The 25,126-nt window shown below is 68.1% G+C and overlaps 2 protein-coding genes across 2 annotated transcripts; both read right to left on the reverse strand.

The window, feature by feature from the left end:
- Positions 1-301: 301 nt before the first annotated feature.
- Positions 302-9,489, reverse strand: SLC6A18 (solute carrier family 6 member 18). Its single transcript, XM_070056926.1, has 12 exons — positions 9,334-9,489; positions 7,982-8,122; positions 7,746-7,883; positions 7,282-7,463; positions 6,016-6,126; positions 5,204-5,316; positions 4,272-4,400; positions 2,255-2,411; positions 1,802-2,006; positions 1,435-1,594; positions 1,198-1,360; positions 302-575 (listed from the first exon to the last, which is right to left on the reverse strand). The coding sequence occupies exons 1-12, from the start codon at positions 9,461-9,463 to the stop codon at positions 411-413; spliced, it is 1,794 nt and encodes a 597-aa protein (XP_069913027.1). The 5' UTR covers positions 9,464-9,489; the 3' UTR covers positions 302-410.
- Positions 9,490-11,905: 2,416 nt separating this feature from the next.
- On the reverse strand, positions 11,906-22,812 carry SLC6A19 (solute carrier family 6 member 19). Its single transcript, NM_001163116.1, is given in 12 exon segments — positions 11,906-12,109; positions 12,392-12,554; positions 14,242-14,401; positions 14,481-14,685; positions 15,237-15,393; positions 15,498-15,626; positions 16,386-16,498; positions 16,573-16,683; positions 16,788-16,969; positions 17,136-17,273; positions 17,675-17,815; positions 22,611-22,812. Coding segments are annotated over 12 exon segments (1,905 nt in total).
- Between the last annotated feature and the right edge of the window lie 2,314 nt (positions 22,813-25,126).

Raw genomic sequence — 25,126 nt, forward strand, 5'->3', positions numbered from 1 at the left:
ACCTGAGTCCCCCTCACGCGTGTGCAGATGACCCCTGTCCCCTGTCCTGAGCTGGACTTGCGGTCAGCCTGGGGCTGGATTCGCCTGCCCTTTGTCCATCACTGAGCTGTGTGGGCGGTGCCCTGTGGGGGCTGTGTGGGCAGCACTGACGCAGAGGGCCTCCCATGGCAGCCAGGACCTGGGGGTGCCCCTGGGTGGACTCTGCCTCCCATTTGAAGGTGGGCAGACGCCTGTGGTCCCGCGAGCTCCTGTCCCCTTGGCTGTCTGCTCAGAGCTGCTGTCAGCAGTGACGCCCGGAGAGAGCAGGCCCGAGACGTGGGGAGCCAGGGGTCCTGCAGAGTCGGCGGGAGGGCGTGATGAGGTCACCCACGGCCATCCCTGCCCCCAGCGGGCCCTGCTGTCCTGCGGCCTCAGGCTCCTGTCCCGCCACACGTCCTGCTGTGCCTCCTGCACCTGGCCACCAGCCGGGCCAGTGCGACGCCCGGGACCCACAGAGCGGGCAGCAGGGACAGGAGCACGCAGGTGGCCTGCACCCAGCCGGGGTAGAGTTTCTCCTGCCTGGAGGGGAACTGCTCCTGCAGGGGGCGCAAGAGAGAGAGAGAGCTAGCTCAGCCTGGAGGGGTGGGCCCCGGCCTCAGACCCCAGGCCTCGGGCAGAGCGAGGCTGACCCGACCACTGTTCACGGAGGCAGCCCCAGTCCTCCCTGGGACTACCGGAGGGCAGCATCCTGGGTGGGTGCTCAGGGATGAGGGAGCTGGGGCTTGAGGCTCCCTCTGGGTGGAAGCCCTCAGGGAAGGCAGGGCACGTGGCCCCACCCACTGGCCTCCGACACTTGTGGACAGGTGAGGTGTGGTCTGAGACCCGGGATAAAGCAGAAATTTCTCACTTCCCCCAGGCGGACCCTGAGGGGTTCTGGTGCTCACTCGGAGGGCCGGCCCAGGCCAGGTGTTTCGTGGTCCCCTGTGTGGACCAGGCAGGGAGCGACCTCCTCCAGTCTGCCGCCCGACCTCTCCCAGACACTTGGAACGGTCGCTTCCCTGGCTGCCTGTCCCCACAGCGCATGGGAAGTGCGGGCTGGAAGGACCGATGTCCCCAGGGTCTGGACGCTGCTCTGAGGCCCTCACTCGAGGGGCTTCGGTCCCACCAGGGTCGCCCTGCGGGTCACTGCGGCCCCTTGATCCCCGTGGGAGGACCTACGTGCTGGGGGTTCCAGGCCCGGTAGCTCGGCGGCCTCTGGGCCAGCAGGACGAGGTAGGCCAGGAAGACGCTCAGGAGGAGCAGGGGGCTGGCCACGAGCCACGCCGCCCGCCAGTAGAGGCCTGGCCGCCGCCCCGTCATCCACGCGATGTCGTCACAGAACCTGCACGGACACGGGGCTCAGCGGTGCTGCGGGGCCCTCCCCAGCCCCCGGGCTCCTCGTGGACCTCAGCTCACCGCCGCAGGCCGTAGACGTAGATGACCCCCACCACCTCGAAGAAGGCGAAGATGATGAGGTTGAGGGAGGCCGCGTAGCTGTCGAAGATCTCCAGCCAGTAGCTTCCGGACTGCAGCGTGAAGCAGGTGGCCGAGAGCAGGCAGGCCAGGCAGGCCAGCCCTGGGGTGCAGGGGGCTGGGTGGGAGGCCTGCACCCGCCCTTCTCCCCCACCCGCCCTGCCTGCTGGAGTGGGCGAGGGCGTGGCCTCAGCGGGCCGTGGTCAGCGGGGGTCCACCCGTGTCCTGCCCGGAGCCGCTGGGCTGGCCTCGTGCCCCTGAGCTCTGTAGGGGAGGCGGCAGGCATCCCTGGGCTGAGCTGTGCACTCACCCGTGAGGGCCTCCTTGGGGAACCCCGTGGGGACGACCCCCATGTCCAGGAGTGGCGTGATGATCCCCTCCATGTTGCCGAACATGGACGAGAGCCCCAGGGTGAAAAGCATCCCGAAGAAGAGCACGGCCCACACGGGCGCCCCCGGCATGTGCAGCACGGCCTCCGTGAAGACGATGAAGGCCAGGCCGGGGCCCGAGGCGCTCTGCAACCGGAAGCCACGGTGGGCCACGCGCACGGGCCGTGGGTGCGCTTGCATGGAGGCCGCGGCCACCGCCCCCCAGAAGGCCCCGGGTGCCTGGGACCTGGTTCTGCGCCCGGCTGCCCGTCAGCCCGGCCCTGAAGCCACCCCACTGGACAAGGGCTCCACTGGACTCCGGCAGGCTCGCAGCCCTGTGGCCTGGCCCGACGCCTGGGGTTCCCGGGGTGGCCCCGCAGCCCCGCGTGCACTACCTTGTCCAGGAAGTCCTCCAGGCGGCAGACCCTCAGGGGCAGCCAGGCCAGCCTCTCCGGCTGTGTGGCGTTGAGCTGCGCGAGGACGGCCTCGTAGCTGGCCCTGGAGATGCTCTGCTCTGGGAGGTCGAACTCGTTGATGAGGCCCAGGATGTTCCTGCGGGGACACGGGGTGGGGCTGTGGGGCCTGTGCTGCCACCCGCCGCCCGGGCCAGCAGATGTGTCCAGGCACAGGGCCCACGGCACCCTGGGTGGGGCTGTGGGGCTGTGCTGCCACCCGCCGCCCGGGCCAGCGGATGTGTCCAGGCACAGGGCCCACGGCACCCTGGGGGACCAGCCTGCCCACGCCTCCGCTCCTGTGGGCGACCCACGTGTACTCCTGCTCCGGGAGGGGGCGGCCTCACCCTGCAGGCCCCGGCTGGCACAGGGGTGTTGGCTTCTGCAGCTCAGCTGAGGGGCCCAGCCCCCCCATCTTCAGGACTCGAGGGTCAGGCACTCTGGGGCCGGGAGCCCCCGCACCCACACCCGGCGTCACACGCTCCCAAGGTCGGCCTTGGGGCTCGCTGTCCACACAGCTGCTCCTGTCACCCTCCCACACAGTCCACTGAGCCCTGATCTGGGCATTGAGGCTCCCGGTCGGGGGCCCAGCCGAGCCCAGCCCTCCCGTGTGAGCTTCCTGGGTCGCTCAGGCGCCATGTCTTCCGCAGGTTTGCTGTGTTCTGTCGGCAGCCGGTCGGGCTGCTCAGAGGCCCCGTGTCCGGTGTCCTAAGTGCGGGAGGCCGGGACGTGCCTCACGGAGGAAGCCGCGTGTCAGGTGGGCGCCAGGCATGAGTGACAGCGCTGTTGACCACGCTCAGTGCGGGGGCGTTGGGGCCTTGTATGAAGCAGGGTCTCACGCAGCCACGCAGAGCAGGGCCAAGTGTGGCCGGGGGAGGAAGCGCGACCTCATCCTGATGCCTCAGGCACCCAGCCCAGCCCAGCGCCCCCAGTGTGGGGCACGGCCCCCGGGAGCACGGACCCCAGCCCAGCACCCCCAGTGTGGGGCATGGCCCCCGGGAACACAGTGTGGGGCACGGCCCCCGGGAGCACGGACCCTGGCCCAGCGCCCCCTCACCCAGCGCTGGCAGAGACCCCAGGAGCAGGAGACCTGGAACAGAGCAGCTGTGCACGGTGCAGCATGGCCACCACTTGCCGTGCCCCACAGCACCCTGGGAGCCCGGCCAGCACCTGACAGGACCCTGTCCTTGGGGTCTGGGTGGAGGAGCGGGAGAAGCTCCTGCGCCGGTGAGGGTGGCACTGAGGGGAGGTGCACGTGAGGCGCACACATGAGGCGCACATACACGTGAGGTGCACAGACACATGAGGCGCACAGACACGTCAGGCACACGTGAGGTACACATATACATGTGAGGTGCACACATGTGAGGTGCACACACGTGAGGCGCACATACACGTGAGGCACACACGCTCACACAGTGTTCCTGGGGCACTGGCCGTGGCTGGACTGTCCACTGCCTCCTCCCTCTGAGTGATGTGAGGTTGGCACAGGCGCCACCCATTGGTTCTGCACACGGGGGCTGTCCTGGGTGCCGACGGGTTCAGCAGGAGCCCTGCCCCCCCGCGTGCCTGGAGCCCCCTGGGGATGCGTACTCTGCGGGGGCAGGGCTCCCTGTGCCAGAGGCTGCAGCCCACCCGACACCCGGAATGAGCCGTGTCCGGAGGGCCTCAGGGTCGCTCGGGCGGCGTCGGCGTCCTGGGGCTGCCTTCTGGCCGTGCGCTGTGCACGTCCCAGAGTGGAGGAGGCCGCCTGTGATCCTGGAGGCCCCGGGGGCATGGGGTCGGGTGGCAGCCCCCAGAGGCTCTGGGGGCACCCCTCCCGCCCCCTGGGGCTGTCCCCGACTCGGGGCCCACGTCCCCCAGGGCGCCCTCAGCTCCATCCACACCCGAGTTTTCCAGTGAGCATCCTCGGGAACGCCGGCGTGCCTGCCCCGCCCTGCCCGGCGTGGCCCGGCCTCACCTGTCCAGGCACTGCCCGTGGTCCGTGGTGGCCTTGAAGCCCATGACGGAGAAGATGGCGACAGAGGCGTACAGGGAGGTCATGCTGTTCACCAGGGAGATGACCACGGCGTCCTTCTCACAGTTGTTCCTGCACACGGGAGCACTCAGGGCCTCGGGAGGACCCCCCCACACCGAGCCTGGACCCCGCACACGGGGGCACTGAGGGTCCCCCCCCACCAAGCCTGGACCCCGCACACGGGGCTGTACTCAGGGGCCCCCGCCCACCGAGCCTGGGCTCCACACACGGGGGCACTGAGGGTCCCCCCCCACTGAGCCTGGACCCCGCACACGGGGGCACTGAGGGTCCCCCCCCACTGAGCCTGGACCCCGCACACGGGGGCACTGAGGGTCCCCCCGCACTGAGCCTGGACCCCGCACACGGGGGCACTGAGGGTCCCCCCCCACCGAGCCTGGGCCCTGCACACGGGGGCACTGAGGGCCCCCCCCACTGAGCCTGGGCCCCTCACACGGGGCTGTACTCAGGGGCCCCCGCCCACTGAGCCTGGGCCGCACACACGGGGGCACTGAGGGTCCCCCCCCACTGAGCCTGGACCCCACACACGGGGGCACTGAGGGTCCCCCTACCGAGCCTGGGCCCCTCACACAGGGCTGTACTCAGGGCCCCCCGCCCACCGAGCCTGGGCCCCTCCCCACTGCGTCACTCCGCTCCTTGACCATTTGTGGAGAGGCTCAGAGCTGCGCTCAGTGCCTGTGGGCCCCAGACCTGCCCCAGGCCACAGTCAGGCTGGGCACACACAGCAGCTCCTGGAACGGACAAGCCAGCTGGAGCCCACCCCAGGCCAGCAGGTCCCACAGCACCGTGCCCAGCTCAGCCTTTGCTGGCTGGCACCGCAGTGCCAGGGTGCCAAGCAAGCTGGGGCAGCTGCCCACCTGGGCGGGTTGTAGCTGGCAAAGGCGATGTGTCCACCGAAGGCCAGGGACAGGGAGAAGAAGATCTGGGTGGCTGCGTCCAGCCACACCCGCGGGTTCTGGAGAATCTGCATCTGGGACGTGAACATAGCAGACGCTGTTCCAGAACGTTCCCTGGCCCTTTTGGGTCACGCCATAACCAGGTGTGACCTGTACAGATTCCAAGAACCGTTCAGGACTTTGTGCCCGGAGGGAGCTTGCTTGGCGTGGCAGCTGACGCGGCTCCCCTGTTCTGCGATGCGGCCAGCAAGCTGTGGCTTGGTCAGGCCCACGGCAGAGCGTGGCTGGCACTCTGTGTTGGGGCCTAGAACCAGATCTGAGCCGACTCTGACCCGGGCATGCTCCCACCCTCTCCCACGCGTGGCTTTGGCCGTGTGAGGCCCCTGGGCAGGGGTGTTTGCACCCACTGTCCCATTTGCCCACTGCTGGGTGTCTGGGCAGACAGCCTCATGCCCAGGTGTGCAGCCGACTCCTGGTGGCGGTTGGCAGCTCTGGAAACCCCCTTGGGGTCCTGGACCGATGGAATGGTCTAGAAGCGCTGTAGGCTCTGAGAAGCCCCTTGGTCCTGTGTGCCGCACCTGCTGGACGCCCCTGCCCCAGGTGACAGCTGATCCCCGCCGGCCCCTCCCCCACAGCCCCACCTCGTTGGCACCTGGACTTCCTGCAGGTGCACCAGTCCACGCCCCCAGACCAAAGTCCCTGCCCCAACCCTGCTGAGACCCCGAGGCCCTCCTCCCTTGCCCGCTGGGTGTCCCCTGCCCCCCCCCACTTACATTGGGGGTGAACAGGTAGCGGAGCCCGTGCGTGGCCCCGGGCAGTGTCAGGCCTCTGATGAGGAAGATGGTCAGCACCAGGTAAGGGAACAGGGCCGTGAAGTAGATGGCCTGGGAGAGACACCGGGTCAGACGCACAGCGGCCCTGCAGGCGCGAGGGAGGGGCCACGCCCCATTGTGGCCGCTCACGTGGCCCAGGGTGACCACACAGGCACGGCTCTTTGGGTCAAGCTCTGAAGGTGGATGGTCACACGGGCCCCGGAGGTCAGCTAAGGTGGGCACCGGCACTCGGGACAGGCAGGCCCCCTCCCCCCACCGCAGGCTGCCCCTCGTCCGCCTGGGGCCCTCCTGTGCACGCCTCAGGCTCTCAGCCCAGCCCCCTCTTTCCCCTGTCCTGGTGGCTCCCAGTCCGCGGTGGGCCAGGGCCGGCCCCACATCCCCACACAGACCAAAGCCACGGGGCCTCCCCAGTGCGTTCCTAACAGGATGATCTGTGAGAGCCGCAGGGTCTGGTCGCCGGCTCTGTCCTCAGAGCCTCGTGGGAAAAGGCTCAGGCCGGTGGCTGCTGGATTGCGTGGGCCGCCCCAGAGCAGGGGGCGTGAGGAGCCCTGGCCCCGCCGCGAGTATTCAAGACCCCCCCACCCCGGTGTACCCCAGTGGCCCCAAGGGAAGGCCTTGAGAAGCCAGTCGCCTAGGAGAGAAACCAGTGTCTGCTCTTTCTCGCCTGTGAGCCCCCTGTGTCTCTGCCCCCGGGGTGGTCCCTCGCCACCCTGCAGCCGCCCGGCTGCCTGAACCCAAGGCGCTGCCCATCTCGGAGCCCAAGCCTCCAGACCGTGAGCCACATGCGCCCTCCGCCCTGGCGCTGCTCTGGGATCCAGCGAGAGTCAGAAGCCTGACAGTGCCCCCGCCGCGCAGGAGGCGGAAAGATGGGAGGAGGAGGACCAGACGGGGAACGGTCGGGAGGCAGAGGCAAACCCGAGCCGCCCGGGAGGCGCTGGCTCTGAGTGGGGGCTCCTCAGGCCGGACCCAGTGGAGCGGTGGCTACGAGAGGCGCTGTCCACCGAGATGGAGGGGCAGGGTGACGCCACGGTGGCCGCCGGAAGAGCCGGCGTGGCTGCCTTGGCACAGAGTGCGGTTCAGGGCAGAGACTGTCACCAGGATGAGAAGCCGCCCGTGGGGCCCCGAGTGCGCCTGCCCCCCCCCCATGCCAAGCCAGCACTGGCAGTGCGGGGAGGGGGCCTCGGAGCCGGAGGAAGCCGCTCTCACCTTCCCAGTGGTCTCGATGCCTCTGATGACACACAGGTACACCACGGCCCAGCAGGTGACCAAGCAGACGAGCAGCCGCCACTGGACAGTGCCGCTGTCGCTGATGTCGGCAGTGATGTTCAGTGTCCGCCGGTACCAGAAGTAGCTCACGGCACTGCTGCCCTGGCACTCCGCCACGAACCCTGCGGCCAGCGGTCCCGTCACGGGCCGGCCACAGGGCCCAGGCCCAGTGCACGCCCTGCCCCGAGAGCCAGCAGGGCCATGGGCGCCGGCACGGCTGACCCTGCGCTGGAGCGGCCCCCACCCGGCAGCCCAGCCGTGCTCTCCCGCCTCCCCCTGAGGCTGAGACTGGGAAGCAAGGCCCAGGCCTGGTGTGTGAGCGGATGGGGATCTGGGTGGCCCCTGGATCTGGCGGGGACCGGTGACCAGGAGAGGTCGCCTGTCCACACTGGCCACGCCCTCACCCGTCCTGTTGCCGTCCAGGGGGCAGCTGCTCCAGGGCAGCGGGTGCTGGAAGGAGTTGAGGAAGTACCACAGCACCCAGGTGAGGATGGTGTTGTAGTACAGGCTGACCAGGAAGGACACCGTGAAGCAGCCCAGCCCTGCAGACAGCGAGGACAAAGCGTCACGCGGCAGGGGAGGGGCGGTCCGCCCACGCGCAGAGCGGGTCCTCCTGGGGAGCGAGAAGGGGGCGGCCTACCTACGCCGCCCAGGTAGGGGGAGATGGCCGTCCACACCCCAACGCTGCCCCTGCGCAGGCGCTGGCCGATGGCGAGCTCGATGTGGAAGAGCGGGATCCCCTCGAAGACCAGGGCGATGAAGTAGGGGATGAGGAAGGCCCCTGCGGGGACACGGCGTCAGGGGCGGCCACCCTCGCTCCCCGTCGGGGCGCCTGGCGTGCTGCCGGTGGCCGGCCCCAGTTCTGGCCAGGTGCGGTTGGCATAGCCGCTGGCTGCATACTCAGCCTCCTGGGAGAATAAACCAGCCGGGCGGCACTGTGGGGCAGACTCAGAGGCTGTCTGTGCGGCTAGTGTGGACAGGCGGAGTGGGCACGGCCAGTGTGGACAGGCGGAGTGGGCACGGCCAGTGTGGACAGTGTGCAAGTGGCTAGTATGGACAGGCAGAGTGAGCACAGGCAGTGTGGACAGGCAGAGTGTGTGCGGCCAGTGTGGACAGGCGGAGTGGGCACGGCCAGTGTGGACAGTGTGTAAGTGGCTAGTATGGACAGGCAGAGTGAGCACAGGCAGTGTGAACAGGCAGAGTGGGCACGGCCAGTGTGGACAGTGTGTAAGTGGCTAGTATGGACAGGCAGAGTGAGCACAGGCAGTGTGGACAGGCGGAGTGGGCATGGCCAGTGTGGACAGGCGGAGTGGGCGAGCAGACACCCGGAGCAGGAGCTGGCGTGAGGACGAGGAAGGGCCACCGGCTCAGAAGACCCCGGAACTGCCCAGGATCGAGGAGGGTGAGTGCAGCCGCGCGAGATATGGGGGCGCTCTTTACAAAATCCCGAGGGACGGGCTGGGGTGAGACCGCCCCTCAGCACAGCCCGGGGAGGACGAAGACAGAATGTTCTCGCCTGCATCCCTGATGAGAGGCCCCTCCCCCGACCTCTGCGTCCGAGGCCCTGGCCCCTGGAGGACGTCCCCAGCTTCCTCACTGGGAGGGGCGGGCACTCCAGGCCTGCCCGTCACACGGGGCACTCGGGCTACGACAGCCCTGAGCAGCCCCCCCTGGCTGGTGCACGCGTGTGGCCACACTGGTGCATCCGTGTGCTGTGACTGCTGGTGAGCCCGGGGCTCCCGTCACCCGGGAGACGCCGGGGTGGTCGCCCCGGAGACCGGCTCCACACCGAGGGGCAGCGACGCTGGGGACAGAGCTGCGTGCTGGCCTGGGACCCTGTGTGCGGACCCTTGAAGTCCTCGGGGCGCAGACGCCAAGGCCGGGCTCTTCCTGGGGCCCGCGTGTCTGGCTTCCCGGGACAGTGGCACTGCCCAGGGGTCGGGGTGGGGAAGGCCAGCCCCTTGGGTACCCAGGTGTGGCTGGTGGGCTCACCTCCGCCGTGGGTCTGGCACAGGTACGGGAACCTCCAGATGTTCCCCAGCCCCACAGCAAACCCCACGCAGCTGAGCAGGTACTGGAGCTTGTTGTCCCACCGGGGCCTCTCGTCCTCCCGCGCGTCCATGGCGGGGTCTGGGCTGAGGTCCTGGGCCATAGCTCTGGGAGCGTCCAGACCACACCGCACCTGCACCCTCTGCTGGCCTGGAGCCCGAGCGTCCCCTCCGTCGCGTCCTCCGGTTTATTTAAAGGAAAGCCGGTGGAGCCCGGTTAATTGGTAACCTGGGGCCTGGCTGTGCCCGCATCCCCGGCCCCTCTCCCACGAGCGCGTCCAATGCCAGCTGCAGGCAGGTGCCACCACGGAGAGAGCTGTCCCCGCGACAGCCGTGTGCTCCTGTGGGGACGCTCAGGGGCACGTGAGTTGATTTTAGTTATTTATCTGTAACGAGCATTTGGACGTTGAGGTAATGCAGACTCATGCTCATTGGTGACAGGGCCAGAGGCCCCCGCTCCCCTCCCCCACCCTGTGTGCCAAGGTGGCCACGTCCTGTGAAGCTGAGTCCAGGCGAGGACGTGGACACCTCAAGACCCGAACATCCATCACCAGGGACCCCCACCCTCCACCCGGGACCCTGGCAGCCCCTGACCTCCCCGTGCCACGCAGTTCCCGATGGGGTCGGCAGATAAAGGCTGCTGCCCGGCCACATGTGGCTGTGGTGGCCGTGGCTTCCCTGCTTCTGGGGCAGCACAGGCAGGGGGGGCTTAGTCCTCAGGCCACACCTGTCTCCTGACACCTCAGGAGTCTGAGCGTGGCTTCCTGGCCAGTCCTACGTGGCCTGCACCTGCTCCCTAGCCCAGCCTGGGGGCCTCAGAGTGGAGCCCACACCCTCCCCAGAGCCACAGGAGTCCCTGGGGTGACCCCCACTGAGCACAGCAGGGACAGGGCCTTTGGGAGGCAGACAGTCCTGCCCAATGCCCAGCCTGTCCCGGCCATAGCTTTGTGGACAGCGTCTTGATTGCAGCCACACCGTCCCTGGGGCCACACTCGCCCGTCTGGACGCACACAGAGAACGGCGGATGCAGTGGTTTATTTAGACGGGGACACTTGATGTCCATGAACCTGCCTGTGGGTCTCGCTGACAAGGATGCCAAGCAGCAGCACTGTGCTCCGGAGGTGCCACACGCCCGCCGGCCTCCTGGATGGCACACCTGGCTGGGCTGCGCCAGGGGTACCGCAGGGCGGCGGAGGGGAGTGCTGAGCGGTCAGAACACGTCCCAGCTCCGCCCTGCTCCGTGTCTGCGGGGGGCCGGGGGGCTGGAACCGCAGGACTGGAGTTTGTGGCCGGGGTCCGGGAGGGAGGGGACCCCCAGCATCCCAGCCCCACTTGTGAGAATTCTAGAAAGTCTGATTGAAGGGAGGCACTCAGGCTTTTCTGCGGAACGTGGAGGCGGCCGGTTGTGGAAGCAGATGCCACAGGCCCAGCTCGCGCGGGGCTGAGGTTGGTGCCAAGTCCCAGGGCCATCCACCCTGACACAGCCCTGGGCTCCAGGGGGGCCAGGAGGCATGCAGCGTCCTTGGTGGCAGGGGCCAGGGCCAAGTTACCCTGTAACCCTCTCTCCCAACATCTGGCTAAAAATTCACAGTTCACGTCCCCGTAAGAAAACAGGTGGTGTCTCTCCGGCTGGGCCGCGCTGAGCTGCACCAGGGCATCTGTCCGTGGCAGGCAGAAGCAATGATTAAATGGTGAGTATTCATTAAGCCGGGGCGGTGGGGCCAGGGCGTGGGGTGGGATGGCCACGTCGTCACAGGCTCGTCAGGCTTCTGGTAAAAGGGCCCCAGCCCTGACCTCGGGGGTCCCTAGGTCAAGGGTCTGTAGCTAGGGGGAGGGCACAGGGCGGGGCTGGGAAATGGGAATGGCTGTAGGGGTCGAAGCTCCATGACTCCATGGCAACCTGGGGTGCAGCAGGTGCAGCCTCCCCACCCCTCAGCTCTTGACTTTGGGGGACGTACCCAGGGCTGTGTGGCAGGCTGTACCGTGTTCATGACAAGGAGACTGAGCCCACATGGTGGACGTGTGTGCCATGAACATGTAAACACAGATGCACACGTGTGTGAACATGTGTGCACCTGGATATGCACACACATGCAGTGCATACAAGCAGTGTGCCTCTACGTGTAAGCACGATGCACATGTCCACACATGCACAAAATATACAGCTACATATGTACAGATGCAGGCACACACATAATGCATATATACATGTGCATACACACACGCCCATGAAACATGCACATGTGTGCACACAGGCCTGCACGCACACAATACATGCATATCCAGGCATACGTGCAATGCTGCCATGAACTCCCATGCACACACACGTGTGCATAGACACACATGCATATGGAGAAACATCACACACATGAATGAACATACACACGTACAACACACGTGTCTACACATTCAGGCTGGAGCACACGTGTATGCACTGCTCATGCATACACGTGAATGTGTGCATACATGCACGTGCGCACTCACACGCAGACACACGCAGCCTGGGGCTGGGCCCCTCAGTACTTGAGGTCCCCGTTCACGGAGGCTGTGGACTGCGTGCTGACCAGGCCCTGCTGGTCCCCTGGCCGCCGGCAGCGGCCTCTGATGAACTTGTAGACGGCGAAGCAGGGGATGACGAGGCTGGGCACGCCGGCCACGACCACCACCACCACGTACACCCAGGGCGGGTACCCGACCTGCTGGGATTTGGGGAACTCCTCCTGGGGGAGAACCAGGCCAGGGGTGAGCACACGCAGGGCCTCCACCCGACCTGCGACCCTGTGACCCGACCTGCGACCCTGCCCTGAGCACACACATGGCCTCCGCCCGACCTGCGACCCTGTGACCCTGCGACCCCGACCTGCAACCCTGCCCTGAGCACACACATGGCCTCTGCCCGACCTGCGACCCTGTGACCCCGACCTGCAACCCTGCCCTGAGCACACGCACGGCCTCCGCCCGACCTGCGACCCTCCCCGGCATGGGCAGCCCTGGGCACTCACGTAGCTGGGGTCCCAGACGCTGTAGGTCAGCTCCTTGCTGACTTCGACCACGAAGTAGAAGAGGAAGATGACCAGCATGATCAGGGGGCTGACCACCCGCCACATGACCTGCCAGAAGATGTTGGGCTTGTGCCCGATCATGAACTCGATGTCCTTGTTGAACCTGGAGGCAGAGGCCGGGACGGTGTCGGCTGACCTGGGCGAGACGCTGACCGCCTGCCTCGCCCTGCGCTCTGGGCCTTTCACAGATGGACGTGTGGACACGCACAGTGCCAGGCACGGCTGCACAGCTGTGGGGCCAGGCGCACGGCCAAACCTGCACTGCATGGTTACCAGAGCGTGGCCAACCCTGTGTACCTTGGCCTGCCCCTCAGCTGCACACCTGTACCTGCACACGTGGCCTCTGCACACTTGGTCTGCACACACCTGTGCACACCTGTATCTGCACACACCTGGTCTCTGCACACTTGGCTTGTGTACACCTGTGCCTGCACATACCTGGCCTGCACACCTGTGTCTCTGCACACCTGTGCCTGCACACCTGTGTCTCTGCACACCTGTGCCTGCACACCTGGCCTGCACACACCTGGCCTGCACACCTGTGACTCTGCACACCTGTGCCTGCATACCTGGCCTGCACACCTGTGCCTGCACACACCTGGCCTGCACACACCTGGGCCTGCACATACCTGGCCTGCACACACCTGGGCCTGCACACACCTGGCCTGCACACCTATGCCTGCACATCTCTGTGCCTGTACACCTGTGCCTGCACACACCTGGGCCTGCACACCTGTGTCTCTGCACACCTGTGCCTGCACACCTGGCCTGCACACCTGTGCCTGCATACACCTGTGCCTGCACACCTGGCCTGCACACACCTGGCCTGCACACACCTGGCCTGCACACACCTGTGCCTGCACACACCTGGCCTGCACACCTGGCCTGCACAAACCTGTGCCTACACACACCTGGCCTGCACACCTGGGCCTGCACACACCTGGCCTGAACACCTGGCCTGCACACACCTGGCCTGCACACCTGGCCTGCACACACCTGTGGCTACACACACCTGGCCTGCACACCTGTGCCTGCACACACCTGGCCTGCACACCTGTGTCTCTGCACACTTGGCCTGTACACCTGTACCTGTACACCTGTGCCTGCACACACCTGGCCTGCACACCTGGCCTGCACACCTGTGCCTGCCCACACCTGGCCTGCACACCTGTGTCTCTGCACACACCTGGCCTGCACACCTGTGTCTCTGCACACCTGTGTCTCTGCACACTTGGCCTGCACACCTGTGTGCACACCTGGCCTGCACACCTGCTCTCAGAAGCAGCTCGCCTCGATAGCTTCTCAGGCTGCTCTCTGGTGGCCGCCCCACCCAGCAAGGTGAGCGCCCAGATGTCTGGCCAAGTGGGGGATGAAGGGCCCCCCTCTGGAAAGGCCTGGACTGCAGGGAGGAACAGCCCCCCCACACCATAGGCACCCTGGCCTGAGGACCCCAGCCCCACTGCCCACCCACCCCTCGTTCCTCTGCTGCACCTGCACCCGGCCTGCTGTGGGCACCCAGACCGAGGCTCCTGCTCGGCCGCGTGGCAGAGGGCCTGCCCCCGCCGTGGCCTCCACGCCACACACCCCAAGTTCTGGGCGGTCTCCCAACGCTGCTGTCAGCGCTCGTCTGCACAGATAGGGGTAGGAGAGTCCGGAAGCCAGAGGGGCATGGACGGCCCCTGGGGGGCCCTGCGGAGCCCCCTCCCGGGACTCGGGGCTGCTGCTCTGCTGTCTGCCCTGCGCCCCCGAGGCCGGCCCCGGCCAGCTCCCCGCCACCTCCTCCCTCGTACCTGTCGATGCCGTACACATAGACGATCCCGAACATCTCGCAGAACGCAATGATGAGCAGGGGGATGGAGCCCGCGTATCTGTCCAGCAGGGAGAGCCAGTACTGGCCGGAGTTCAGCGTGAAGATGAAGGCCAGGAGGTAGGTCCCCAGGCAGATGAGGCCTGCAGGGGAACAGCCGGGCGGGTCCCAACCTGCGGCCCGGCGGGAAGGGGACGCAGCCGGGCCCCCCCGCACACGCACCTGTGAGCAGCTCCTTAGGGAACTTGGCGGGGATGAGCTTGAGGTCCTGCAGCGGCACGACCACGCCCTCCATGTTCCCGAACATGGACGACAGGCCCAGGCAGAAGAGCATGAGGAAGAACAGCACAGACCACAGCTGCGACACCGGCATCTTGGTGATGGCCTCGGTGAAGACGATGAAGGCCAGGCCCGTGCCCTCCACGCCCTGCACGACGGCACCCAGTCACCCAGGGCCTGTCGGTCCCCGACAGCCACGCCGGTCACCCTGTCAGCGCACGGCCCACCGACCGAGCCACACCCAGCGAGAATGGGGCCGACCCCAGGCCGCCTGTTGGCTCCAGATACACGGGTAAAGCGGAGCCGCGGGCCGGCAGGTGAGAGTGCGCGGGACCGGGCCCTTCGGCAGGTGCGCCCGGCCCCGGCAGAGCCAGGAGCAGCTGAGGGCGCCTGGGCTGGGGTGGGCAACGCCAGCAGCCACCTGGGGCCTGGGAGGTGACACACAGCTGACAATGGGTGACGCCACATCCCAGCACCACGCTCGGCGCTGTGGGAGCCGCCGGCCCGGAAGTGGTGATACCCCCAAACGTGGGGGCTCCCGAACAGAGAGGAGGCAGTGTGTGGGGAGCCGAGCAGCCGCAGGAGGTGCCACGGCCGGCGTCGTGGCGACCGAGGGGAAGCGGACGGCAGCCCCAGGGAGCGACCCGAGGGGCCGGCGGGGGCGCCCCTGCCTCCCGCCCGCGGGGTGCCGGGACCTGCCTCCGAGAGGAAGGAGTTCATGTCGCAGGTCTGGAACGTGAGCTGGGCGTAGGCCGCGGGGTCGGTGGCGTTGCACCAGCGCTGCATCTCCGCGAAGTTCTCCTGGGTCACGTTGCCCTCCGGCAGGTCGAAGGCGTTGATGAGGGTCAGGATGTTCCTTGGAGCAGAGCCAGGATGACCAGGATGACGCGGGCGCGGCGCGGGGCGGGGCGGGGCGGGGCGGGGCGGGGGCGGGGCTCAGGGCGGGGCGGGGCCACTCACGTGCTGAAGCAGTCGTCGTAGCGCTGGGTGGCGCGGAAGCCGATGATGGAGTAGATCACCGTGGCCGCGTACACGGACGTGAAGCCGTTGATGACGGAGATGATCAACGAGTCCATCTCGCAGTTGTTGCTGTGGCGAGAGCGGCGTCACCCACGGGCAGAGGCCGGGCCCAGGGCCTGCCGGGAAGCGGGCTGGGCGGGAGCCCTCCTGTGCCGCTCCGAGCAGGTGCGGGCGCCGAGGACTCAGACGGCCGGAGGGCTGTGCCCAGCGTGGGAGCCCAGCATGGGGACCCCGGGCCCTTGCCCTTCACGCCTCCCCCACCGCAACCTGCTGGCTCTGGGCCCCCGGAGCAGCTGTCGCCCCTGGTTCTGGAGCCCCTGGGTTCAAGTCCCAGCTGGGCCTCAGGTGCCCCCGGACCTGCTGGGCATCAGTGCAGCCGACACGCACGACGCTGTCGGCCCAGCTGGACCCACAGCTCCACTCCCAGGCAGGCGCCTGAAGGTCGGGTCATTCCCAAGAGCCACAGAGCCCCAGGCGCCTGCGGAAGCAGCCGCAAGGCCCTGCGGAGCTGGCAGGGCTGGGAGTGGGTCACGGGGTGGGGCTTGGGTAGTGGGGTAGGAAGAATGTTCTGGAACTAGATGGAGGTGGTGGAGACGTGGAGCCACCTGTCCTGCCAGCCGGATAGAGCCTCTGTAAGGGCAGCACCCGGGAAGCCAGGCACCACAGGGTCAGCAGGGTCGCCCTCCCCCACCTCCCCCAGCGCGCCCCCGCCGAGGGCTGCCGTGCACGCTCTCGCGAGGGCAGCACGGCCAGGTCTCCAGATCTGATGGAGAAACCGAGGCGCGGCCCGCGCCCGGCGCCCCAGGACCCCTGCACCCCCCGACTCACTGCACCGAGTTGTAGCTGGAGAAGGAGATGAGGCCGCCGAAGGCCAGCGAGAAGGAGTAGAACACCTGCGCACCCGCGTCCAGCCAGGTGACCGGGTTGGCCAGCTCGGTGACCTGCGCAGAGCGAGAGCGCGGCGTCAGCGCGCGGGGCGCGGGGGCGCGCGGCGGGCAGCGGCGGGCGGACTCACGTTGGGCGTGAAGAGGAAGGCGATGCCGGCGGCCGCGCCCTTCAGCGTCAGGCCGCGGATCAGGAAGATGGTGAGCACGAGGTAGGGCAGCGTGGAGGTCACGTACACGGCCTGCGACGGGGTGGGGAGGCGAGGCGGGCTCAGGGCGGCGGCCAGGGCGCGCCCTGCACCGCAGCCCCGCAGCCCCGCAGCCGCGCGCGGCGCCCGCCCCGCACCTTGCCCGAGGTCTCGATGCCGCGGATGGTGCACACGTAGAGCACGCTCCAGGCACACGTGAGGCACAGCAGGATCCACCACTGCACCGAGCCCGAGTCGTTGATGGACGTGGATATGTTGAGCGTCTCGCGGTACCAGAAGTAGTCCACGGAGGAGCTGCGCGCGCACTCGTCCGTGTAGCCTGCGGGCGCGCGGCCACGACGCACGCGAGTCGGCGGGAGCAGCACCTGGGCACGCACCCGCGCCGGGCTGCGCGCTCCCTGACCCCTGACGGCCTCCCTCTCCCTCGGCTGCCCTGGGGGAGCGGAGCCTCGGGGCCCCCCCCCAGCCCCTCCAGGGCGGCTCACCCGTGAGGTTCTGGTCCAGCGGGCACTGGCTCCAGGGCAGCGGGTCCTGGAAGGAGTTGAAGAAGTACCACAGGATCCAGGCGATGATGGTGTTGTAGTACAGCCCGACCATGAAGGACGCCAGCATGGAGGTGATGCCTGCGGGGGGCGGGGTTCAGGGGAGTCTCCGCGCGGGGAGGGCCAGGGGCTCCTGCAGGCGCTTGCCTCTAACAGAACCAAGCGTGAGGGACCAGGAGAGGCAGCGGGGGTGGGGGGAGGCCTGGATCGTGGGCTTCAGGGCGGGGCCTCCTGCCCCAGGAGCGCTGATCAGTGGACCCTGCCCCCTGCCCTGGCCTGAGGTCTGAGGGAGCCAGTGCCCCGGTCACAGAGCTGGTGAATGAGTGACCCCCGGGGCTGGCAGGGTGTGGGAGTGGATGGAGGCCGCCTGAGCAGGTGGCCAGCGCCCCCTGCTGGGCCCTTGCTCTGGGCAGGCAGGCCGTGCCCCTCCACTCTGTGCCGGACACTGCCCACGCCCCCCAGGTGCCCAGGGAGGGGCCTACCTACGCCCTTGAGGGTCGGGTGCACGGCGCTCCACACGCCCACGGACCCCTTGCGCAGCCTCTGCCCGATGGCAAACTCCAGGTACAGCAGGGGGATGCCCTCGAGGACCAACAGGATGAGGAACGGGATCATGAAGGCCCCTGGGGAGGCAGCACCAGTCAGGGCAGGTCGCCTTCCAGGGGGGCCGCATAGGGGCTGCACAGTGCCACCTGGCGGCCCTCCCAGCCCGCGGCTGCCCAGGAGCCCCAGCGTGTGCGGGCAGCAGCTGTGGAGCCGCCCCCGGGGCTCCCGGCGAGCTCGGCCCGGATGCAGGAGCTCCGTCGTCCATGTCCAGCTCCAGACCTGGCAGAACTGTGCACACGTGTGTGCGCACGCCTGTGTTGTGTGCACACGGTTGTGTAGGTTGGTATTCATGTGTGCGTGTATGCACACGTATGCTTGTGTGTGGGTGTGTGTTGTGCTGTGTGAATGTGTGTGCTTGCATGCACGTGTGCACATGTGTACGTGTGCCTGTGTGTGTGTGTACACTACAGAACTTGGCCCTCAGTGTCTGTCAGGCCCGCTGGGTGTGCTCTGTGTGTGCTCTGTGAGATCCACATTGATGGGAAGTTTTCGCAGTCCAAAGACAACACCCAGGGGGTTGTTTGGCCCGGGGGTGAGGGGCCCGCAGCCCACTCCGGAGGGCCTGGGTTCGAGTCCCAGCTCCACCCCCAGTTCCAGCCTCCTGCTGACAGCCACCTGGGGAGGTGGCTCAAGGACCTGGCTCCCCCGCGCCCTCGTGGGAGACCCAGCTCGAGGCTTGGTGTTCAGGGAGTAAACCAGCAGGTGGCGCTGTCTTTCAAGGAAGTTAGCTAAGTAAAGAAACCGCACCGGGCGACAGCGGCAACTGTGGCCGGCCGGCGAGGACAAGCTGGTGCGTTCTGACCTCAGGATTCTCACCCCGGAACCCAGAGAGCAGCCGGACTCCGCGCGAGACATCGCCGTCACTCAGATCCGGACCAGCAGACGAGGGCCAGCAGAGTGGCCGCCCCAGAGCTAAGCCCAGGTCTCCCGAGACCCGGCCCCCACCCTGCAGAGCAAGGCAGCTGTCCCCCGATGGACGGACAGATGGACAGAGGAGCAGAGGAGTCCCCGTGCTCGGGCCTGGGGTGTGGTGTGAGTGACATCAGTGGATGCCAAAGGACGCCTGTAGCCCTCGCTCGCAGGAGGACCCCAGAGAGACAGGAAGCAGAGCAGGGCTGCCAGGGGCGGGGCCAGGGAGTCACTGACAGGTGGGCACCCAGCTTCGGGCTGGCGAGATAGAGCCCTAGAGACTGCAGCTGCACTCAGCCCCACCCGCTGCCCCTGCTGCACACGGCACCATCAGCTGCACACGGCACCATCTGCGGCCAGCTCTGCCTCCCCAAGGCCGAGGCCCCCGTCTCGGGTTCCTCTTCCCCCACCCTCCTCACCCTAAGGGGACGCTCCCGGCCATCCCTGGGGGCTCTGGCCTGAGGCTTCTGGGAGGTGACCTCTGAATGTGGGTGACATTGACCTCATTCTGAAGTTGCAGGAATTCAGGGCTGGGCAGGAACAGGAGCGGGGCCGACTGACCAGAAAGTTCAGTTTGCCGGTTGTTTCGCGATAGACGAGGAGAGAGTTGCGAACTCGAAGGAGAAGTCCCCACTCACGCGAGTCGGCCTGAGGCCGTCACAGCTCACTCATGTCCACTGGGCTGCGAGAACAGCCTGCACAGGTGAGCCCCAACCTGGAGTCCACAGGCGCCTCCCAGGCCCCGGGAGGGCTGAGGTGGCCCCCTTCCAGCTGGGGACGTGGCCAGCACCTGCGCCCTGACTAAGGTGCAGAGGACCGGGGGTGGCATGGGGGGGGCCTCCGGGAGAGGCCGGCCGGGGTGTCCACACGGTCAGCTCTTCCCTGTGGCCCAGAGAGCACACCACGGGTGCAGAGGAGCTAGCGGGGGCTCTGGGTGTCTGCCTGGGGGCACAGCAGGGACCCCAGGACGGAGTCGGAGCCAGCCGAGTGACAGGGACGCCCCATGCAGAAAGCCCAGCGGGGACCTCTGCAGCCTTAGGGACCCCTCGGCACGGGCGGCGCAGGGGGAAGAGCCGGAGGCCTTCCATGGCCGCCAAACGTGGACGAGAAACCAGGCAATAAGAATTCAGATCAGGACCCTGCTGGAGAGCTGGGGGGACCACAGCACCCCCTCCCGCCGCTCCTTACCCTGCCACGGGGCCTGCCACGGAAGATGCCTGGGACATCTGGTGCCTGGCACGCGCCCAGCCCCCCTGCCACCCTCCACCCAGCAGCAGCACCGTCCTCGTGCCCACGCCCCACGCTGCGCTCTTGTCTCACTGTGGCTCTCGCAGGCTGGACCTCCCCCAGGTCCTCCTCGGCGCCCCCCCCCCCACCGTCTCCCTGCCGGTCAGCCCCCGGGGCCAGCGGTGAGAGGCAGGCGGGGCCACGGGCGGGGGCGGAGTCGCGTGCTGCTGTCACTCAGTGGACCCCTCTCTGCTCCCCAGCTCCCTCCAAGCACTCACCTTCCACAGGTGGACGCACAGGCCCCTGAGGCCCTGCGACCCCTCCCCAGCCCAGGCTCCTGAGGCCCTGCGACCCCTCTCCCAGGACCGTCCTTGGCCCCAGGGGATCTGGGGGGGGGGGCGTGGTGCTGGCTGAGCAAGGCCAGGGAGGTAAAACTGCCAGGAGGAAGGCAGCCCCCCTTCCGCCCGGTCCCCCCCTCGCCGCCCCCTGCTGGACGCCTCTCCCAGGACAGCTCTGCTGCTGCCCCGTCCTGGTGCCCTCCCCCGTGTGCGGGTCTCAGGGTGCGGGAGGGGCCAGCACCCCACATCTCACACATGGCCGGGCAGGAGCCAGCCCTGTCCCATGGAATGGATTGGCTGCTGGCTTGGCCTGGGGACTCTTGGGTCCCTCGGTGGCATCCGTACCCCCGGCCCTGTCCCGCTTGGAGCACTGGGCCCTGTGGACGAGGATTCCCCTGGGGTCTCCAGACCTGAGCAGGGCCTGGCGCTGCGTGGTCACCCTGAACCTGCTCCCCTTATGTGGGGTGATGGGAGCAGAAGGGCAGGGCAGGCGCCCAGATGGACGTGGGTGCAAAGGTCCCCAGAGCCCAGACTCTGCCCACAGCCCCATCGCCATGTTTGCTCTCCCCACAGAGGGGGGCCCCAGCAGGGATCAGGTGGGCAGGGTTCTGGGGGCCTGGGGAGGGCAGAAACGCAGGTCACTTTCTGAGATTCGGGGGGAGGAGGGGAACGGGGAGGAAGGGGAGGGGAAGGCAGGAAGCTTTGGGTCCCCGTGCCTCCCCGTGTCCAGCAGGTGGTGGCGTGGCCCAGGGCAGACGCCGTGGTCGCTACATGGGCAGATGGAGGCGGCTGTGGCTGGTGGGGCTCGCAGGGTCCTCGCGCCCCCTGCTCCCCGTGTGCTGCGGCCGTGAAGTGGGGCCCGGGCAGACACTCGGGGTGTGTGTGAGCTCCCAGTGCCGTGGGTGACCTGGGACCGTGGCGCCCCTGGGCGGGGCTGAGGCTGAGTCCCGAGGGACCAGGTCTCTGTCCTGTTCTGCAAATGCTGACCTGTTTGCCAAGCTCATGGCCACTCTGGGTGGACGCCTCCCTCGGCCATTTCAGAGGCGAGAACAGTGGCCCCAGCCCAGGGGCTCCCTGGAGGGGGTGCAGGTGAGGCCACAGGACCTGCACCTGGGCAGGGGCCTGGGAGCCACTCCCCCCACGGCCGGCGACTCGGCGTCACAGATACCCCCCTTCCACTGACGACTGTCAGCCTGGCACCAGCACCACGGCTGACGCGGGCCGGGGCCCAGGCTGGGCAGCAGGCTGCTGCTCTGAGGGCCAGGACACCCCTGTGCCGCTGTCGGACCCCCGGAGCCCATGGGGGGCCTGCCTGTGTCCCCGAGGCCTCCCCACGGTCTCCTTGCCAACCCTGCCGTTGGCCACCTCGGAATCAGGTCTATGTGACCAAGCTTGTGTCGGGGCCAGTGTGGCCCCTCCCTGCCCTCCTCCAGTCTGTGGCGCAGCCTCCGGGGCCCACGCCTGCCACCCACAGGACAATGCACACCCCGCAGTGCACACCCTGTGCCCGGAATGCTGGGGCTCCCTCGGCCCGGCCAAGGCCCACTGTGGGAAGAGCAGAGCAGTGCTGTGTGCCCCAGTGGGGTGCCGTGGCCCCTTCACATGCTCCCACGCTGCCAGGGTCAGCAGGAGGCACGGGGCACCCCCCCCCCCGGAAGGCAGACAGGACCCCTAGGACTGGGGAAAGGGGACGTGACCAGGAGGGCTTGGGGACCCCCGGCCCCCACCCCACCAGAGGCACTAACACCCCGCCCCACAGCGCAGCTGTCACCAAGCCGTGTGAGTGACCGCACGTCCTTGTCTTGCCTCAGCCGGGTTCGCTGGAGAGCCTGGCCCCGCGGGCCCGTCCCCACGCGACGCGCCCAGAGCACCCGGCAGAGCCTGTTCCCCAAGCGGCGCCCGGGCCCGCCCGGCCCCCACCTGCCAGAAGCCGGCTCCGCCCCCAGCCCCCAGCCCCAGCCCCACTCAGGGCGCAGCTGCCCCCTCAGGATGCTGCAGGCTACCAGGAGCCTGGGGTGGGGGGGATGGGGACCAGGGCTCAGAGGCAGCCGCTGGCTGGGTGGGTGGGTGGGGTTGTGAGCTCTGCAGCTGGGGAGGGGCCGCCTGGGGCGGAAGGTGAGGCCTGAGGCCCTGGGGCAGTGCAGAGCCCCTGTGGGTGTGGCTCCCCCTCCCCGGGGACCTCGGCGTGCAGGGTCCCAGCCCAGCCGCTGTCTCCCCAGAGCCCGGCAGCTGTCCAGCGCTCCTCGGCTCCCCCGAACCTCCTGCCCTCCCAGGAGGGGCCCCTTGGACCTCCCCAGCAGGGAGAGGAGCCCCCGGGGACAGGTGCGGGCGGCCCTACCTCCTCCGTGGCTCTGGCACAGGTACGGGAAGCGCCACACGTTGCCAAGCCCGACACAGAAGCCCACGCAGGTGAGCATGTACTGCGCCTTGTTGTCCCACTTGGGCCGGGTGCTGGCCTCCTCCTTCTCGATGGTCTCCAGCTCCTGCAGGGAGGGGATCCGGTCGTCCAGGCCGGGGTTGGGCAGCACCAGCCTCACCATGGTGGTCGCCGGGCAGGACAGGAGCCAAGGGCGGGTGGCGGCGGCCGGAGCACCAGCTCTTATGAAGAACTTTGGCACCTGGCCCCAGCACCTGGGCGAAAGGAGGCGTCAGCAGATCTGCAGGGTGCGTCCCAGCGGGGCAGTTAATGCCTTATCTGCGGAGGTGCCCGCCCCCAGCCGGGAGCCACCCCCTGTGGCAGACAGGAGCCCCCTCCCCCTGCGCAAATGCCGGCCCGGCACCGCACAGGTGAGCTGCAGGAAGCCAGGCGGGCCCTTGTCCTCGGCGCATCCCAAGGCCCCGGCAGTGACCGCCCCAGCTCCAGGCTGCAGTTTCTCGGGGTTCCGGGGCTCCAGTGGGTGTGCCCCGAGCCCTCCAGGCTGGCCCTGGGGTCCCAGAGCCCCAGCCACCCCCAGGGCGGCTTAGTCCCCTTGGCTCTCTGGGGTCACTGGGGTTAGGCCGACCCACAGTCACTGGACCACAGGTTTTTGTCCCCCCCAGGGACACCGGGTGTGGGTGGCCTGGGAGCCGGGTAGTGTCAGGGCTCGGGGGTCCTGCTCCGCACAGCAGGGAGACCCTGGGAAGCCAGGGAGGCACCCAGGGAGCCGCAGTCCCTGCTTTCCGGGGGCAGCGTGGAGGGGCCCCCACCAGCAGCCCCTTCCCACTCGTCTCCCCTCAGCCTCGGTGTCTCCCACCCCCACGCCCTTCCCAGAACCAGAGGGACCTCTTATCTCTGTGGATGTCTCTCCTCAGCAGCCCTGCCCGCCCGCCCCCACCCAATGGAAGGATGCAGGTGAGGGTGGGGGCGGGGCCTGAAGATGAGCAAGTTCAGGGCACTGACCTTTGCCCCTGGAGACCGGAGGAGCGGATCAGGTTTGCCTTCTCGAGACACCTGGCTTCCCGGAGTGACAGATGGGGCGGGGGAGGGCGGAAGGAGACTCGTGTGCTGGGAGGCAGTGGGGGGACAGCTACGAGGGTTGCCAGTCGGTGGGCACCTGGGCGGGGAGTGCGGGGGTGCGAGGAGGCAGCATGGGACTCCGGGCACCGCCCAGGGTGGAGGGGGCGGGAACGTCACTGAGCTGCTCTTGTCCTGTCGGAGGTGAGACCAAGTGGTGAGCCAGGCCGCAGGCTGGTGAAAAGCTGCCCGGCGGGCCGGCTCTCGGGACAGGGCTGGGGCCCCCGCCGGGACCGAGTGAGGGTCCTGTCGCTTCCCCCTCCTCCCTCTTCTGGGAAGTGTGGTTGGGAGGGGGTTCTGCCTGTAGAGTTCCGGAACGTCCTCCTAGGGGCTTATCAGCGCAGCCTTATCAGCCCCCAGGCCTCCTGGGTGACCGGGACTGCGCTGGGGACTGCGTTTTCTTTGGAATTCAGGTTCCTCAGCCCCTCTTACACACACAGGCTCTACCTAGAATTAGCCTGTGGAGGCGCAGCCCCTTGGGCAGGCCAGCAGCAGGGGGCCAGCGTAGCAGGAGGACCCCGGCCCTCCTGGGCTGCCAGGCACCCCTGGGCCCCCTCCTCACCCCTCACCCTGTGCGGCTCCTGCAGAGCCCCCACCCTCCATGCCCCGGGCCCCACACGCTCTGGGGTGGCTTTCGCTGGACTTGAACCTGTAGATGACTGGGAAAACGGTGCCCCGCCCTGGTCTTGACCGACATGTCCACTCCCCAGTGCCAGGGGGCAGGGCCAGGCCAAGTCCACAGCCCAGAGCTCCATCCGGCTCTCCCACCTGGGTGGCAGGGGCCGTCTCCTGTCGCCTGGCAGGTGAGCGTGCGCAGGGAGCCGCAGCGCACTCGAGCCCGGATACAGCACGGGGCCTCACGGCGCGGCCGCGGGTCCATCACGCCGCCTTGTCTGTCCCTGTTACCGGGGAGAAAGCTGTGGAGGCCGTGGGGCTCTTCACGCAAGAAAGAATTCAGGCGTGAGACAGAGAGCGGAGTGATAGGCTTTACTGGGGACAGGGCACCTGTCAGAAGGGAAGGGACAGAGAGCGCCCAGTCGCTCGGACCGGGGAGAGCGAGGTCACATGGTTGAGTGGAGAGAACACACCTGGGCAGGCCAGGCGCGCGGCTCAGCGTGGAGGCAGAGGGCTGAGCGTGCGCAGGGAGCCGGAGCAGACTCGAGCCCGGATACAGCACAGGGCCTCACGGCGCGGCCGCGTGTCCATCACGCCCGCCCCCGCTGCAGCCATGGAGATGCACGCACTAGGGTGCAGGGCCCAGGCAGGCGGGTGAACTCTCAGAGCAAACACAGCTGTCCCGAAAGCCGGGAGCCCTGCCTCCCCTCCCCGCCCCTGGCTGGAGCGCCCTCCCGGGCTGTTGG

Source organism: Oryctolagus cuniculus, chromosome 14 (assembly GCF_964237555.1).
Source record: "Oryctolagus cuniculus chromosome 14, mOryCun1.1, whole genome shotgun sequence".
NCBI lineage: Eukaryota > Metazoa > Chordata > Mammalia > Lagomorpha > Leporidae > Oryctolagus > Oryctolagus cuniculus.

What these genes read in the sequence shown, in the direction of transcription:
- SLC6A18 (XM_070056926.1), bottom strand. Translation starts at nt 9,463, where the DNA reads ATGGACGCGCGGGAGGACGAGAGGCCCCGGTGGGACAACAAGCTCCAG. An exon ending in GCTACCTGTTCACCCCCAAT is followed by an intron (nt 5,317 to 6,015) that starts GTAAGTGGGGGG and finishes TTCACGTCCCAG; the next exon opens with ATGCAGATTCTCCAGAACCC. An exon ending in CCCCAAGGAGGCCCTCACGG is followed by an intron (nt 1,595 to 1,801) that starts GTGAGTGCACAG and finishes CCTGCACCCCAG; the next exon opens with GGCTGGCCTGCCTGGCCTGC.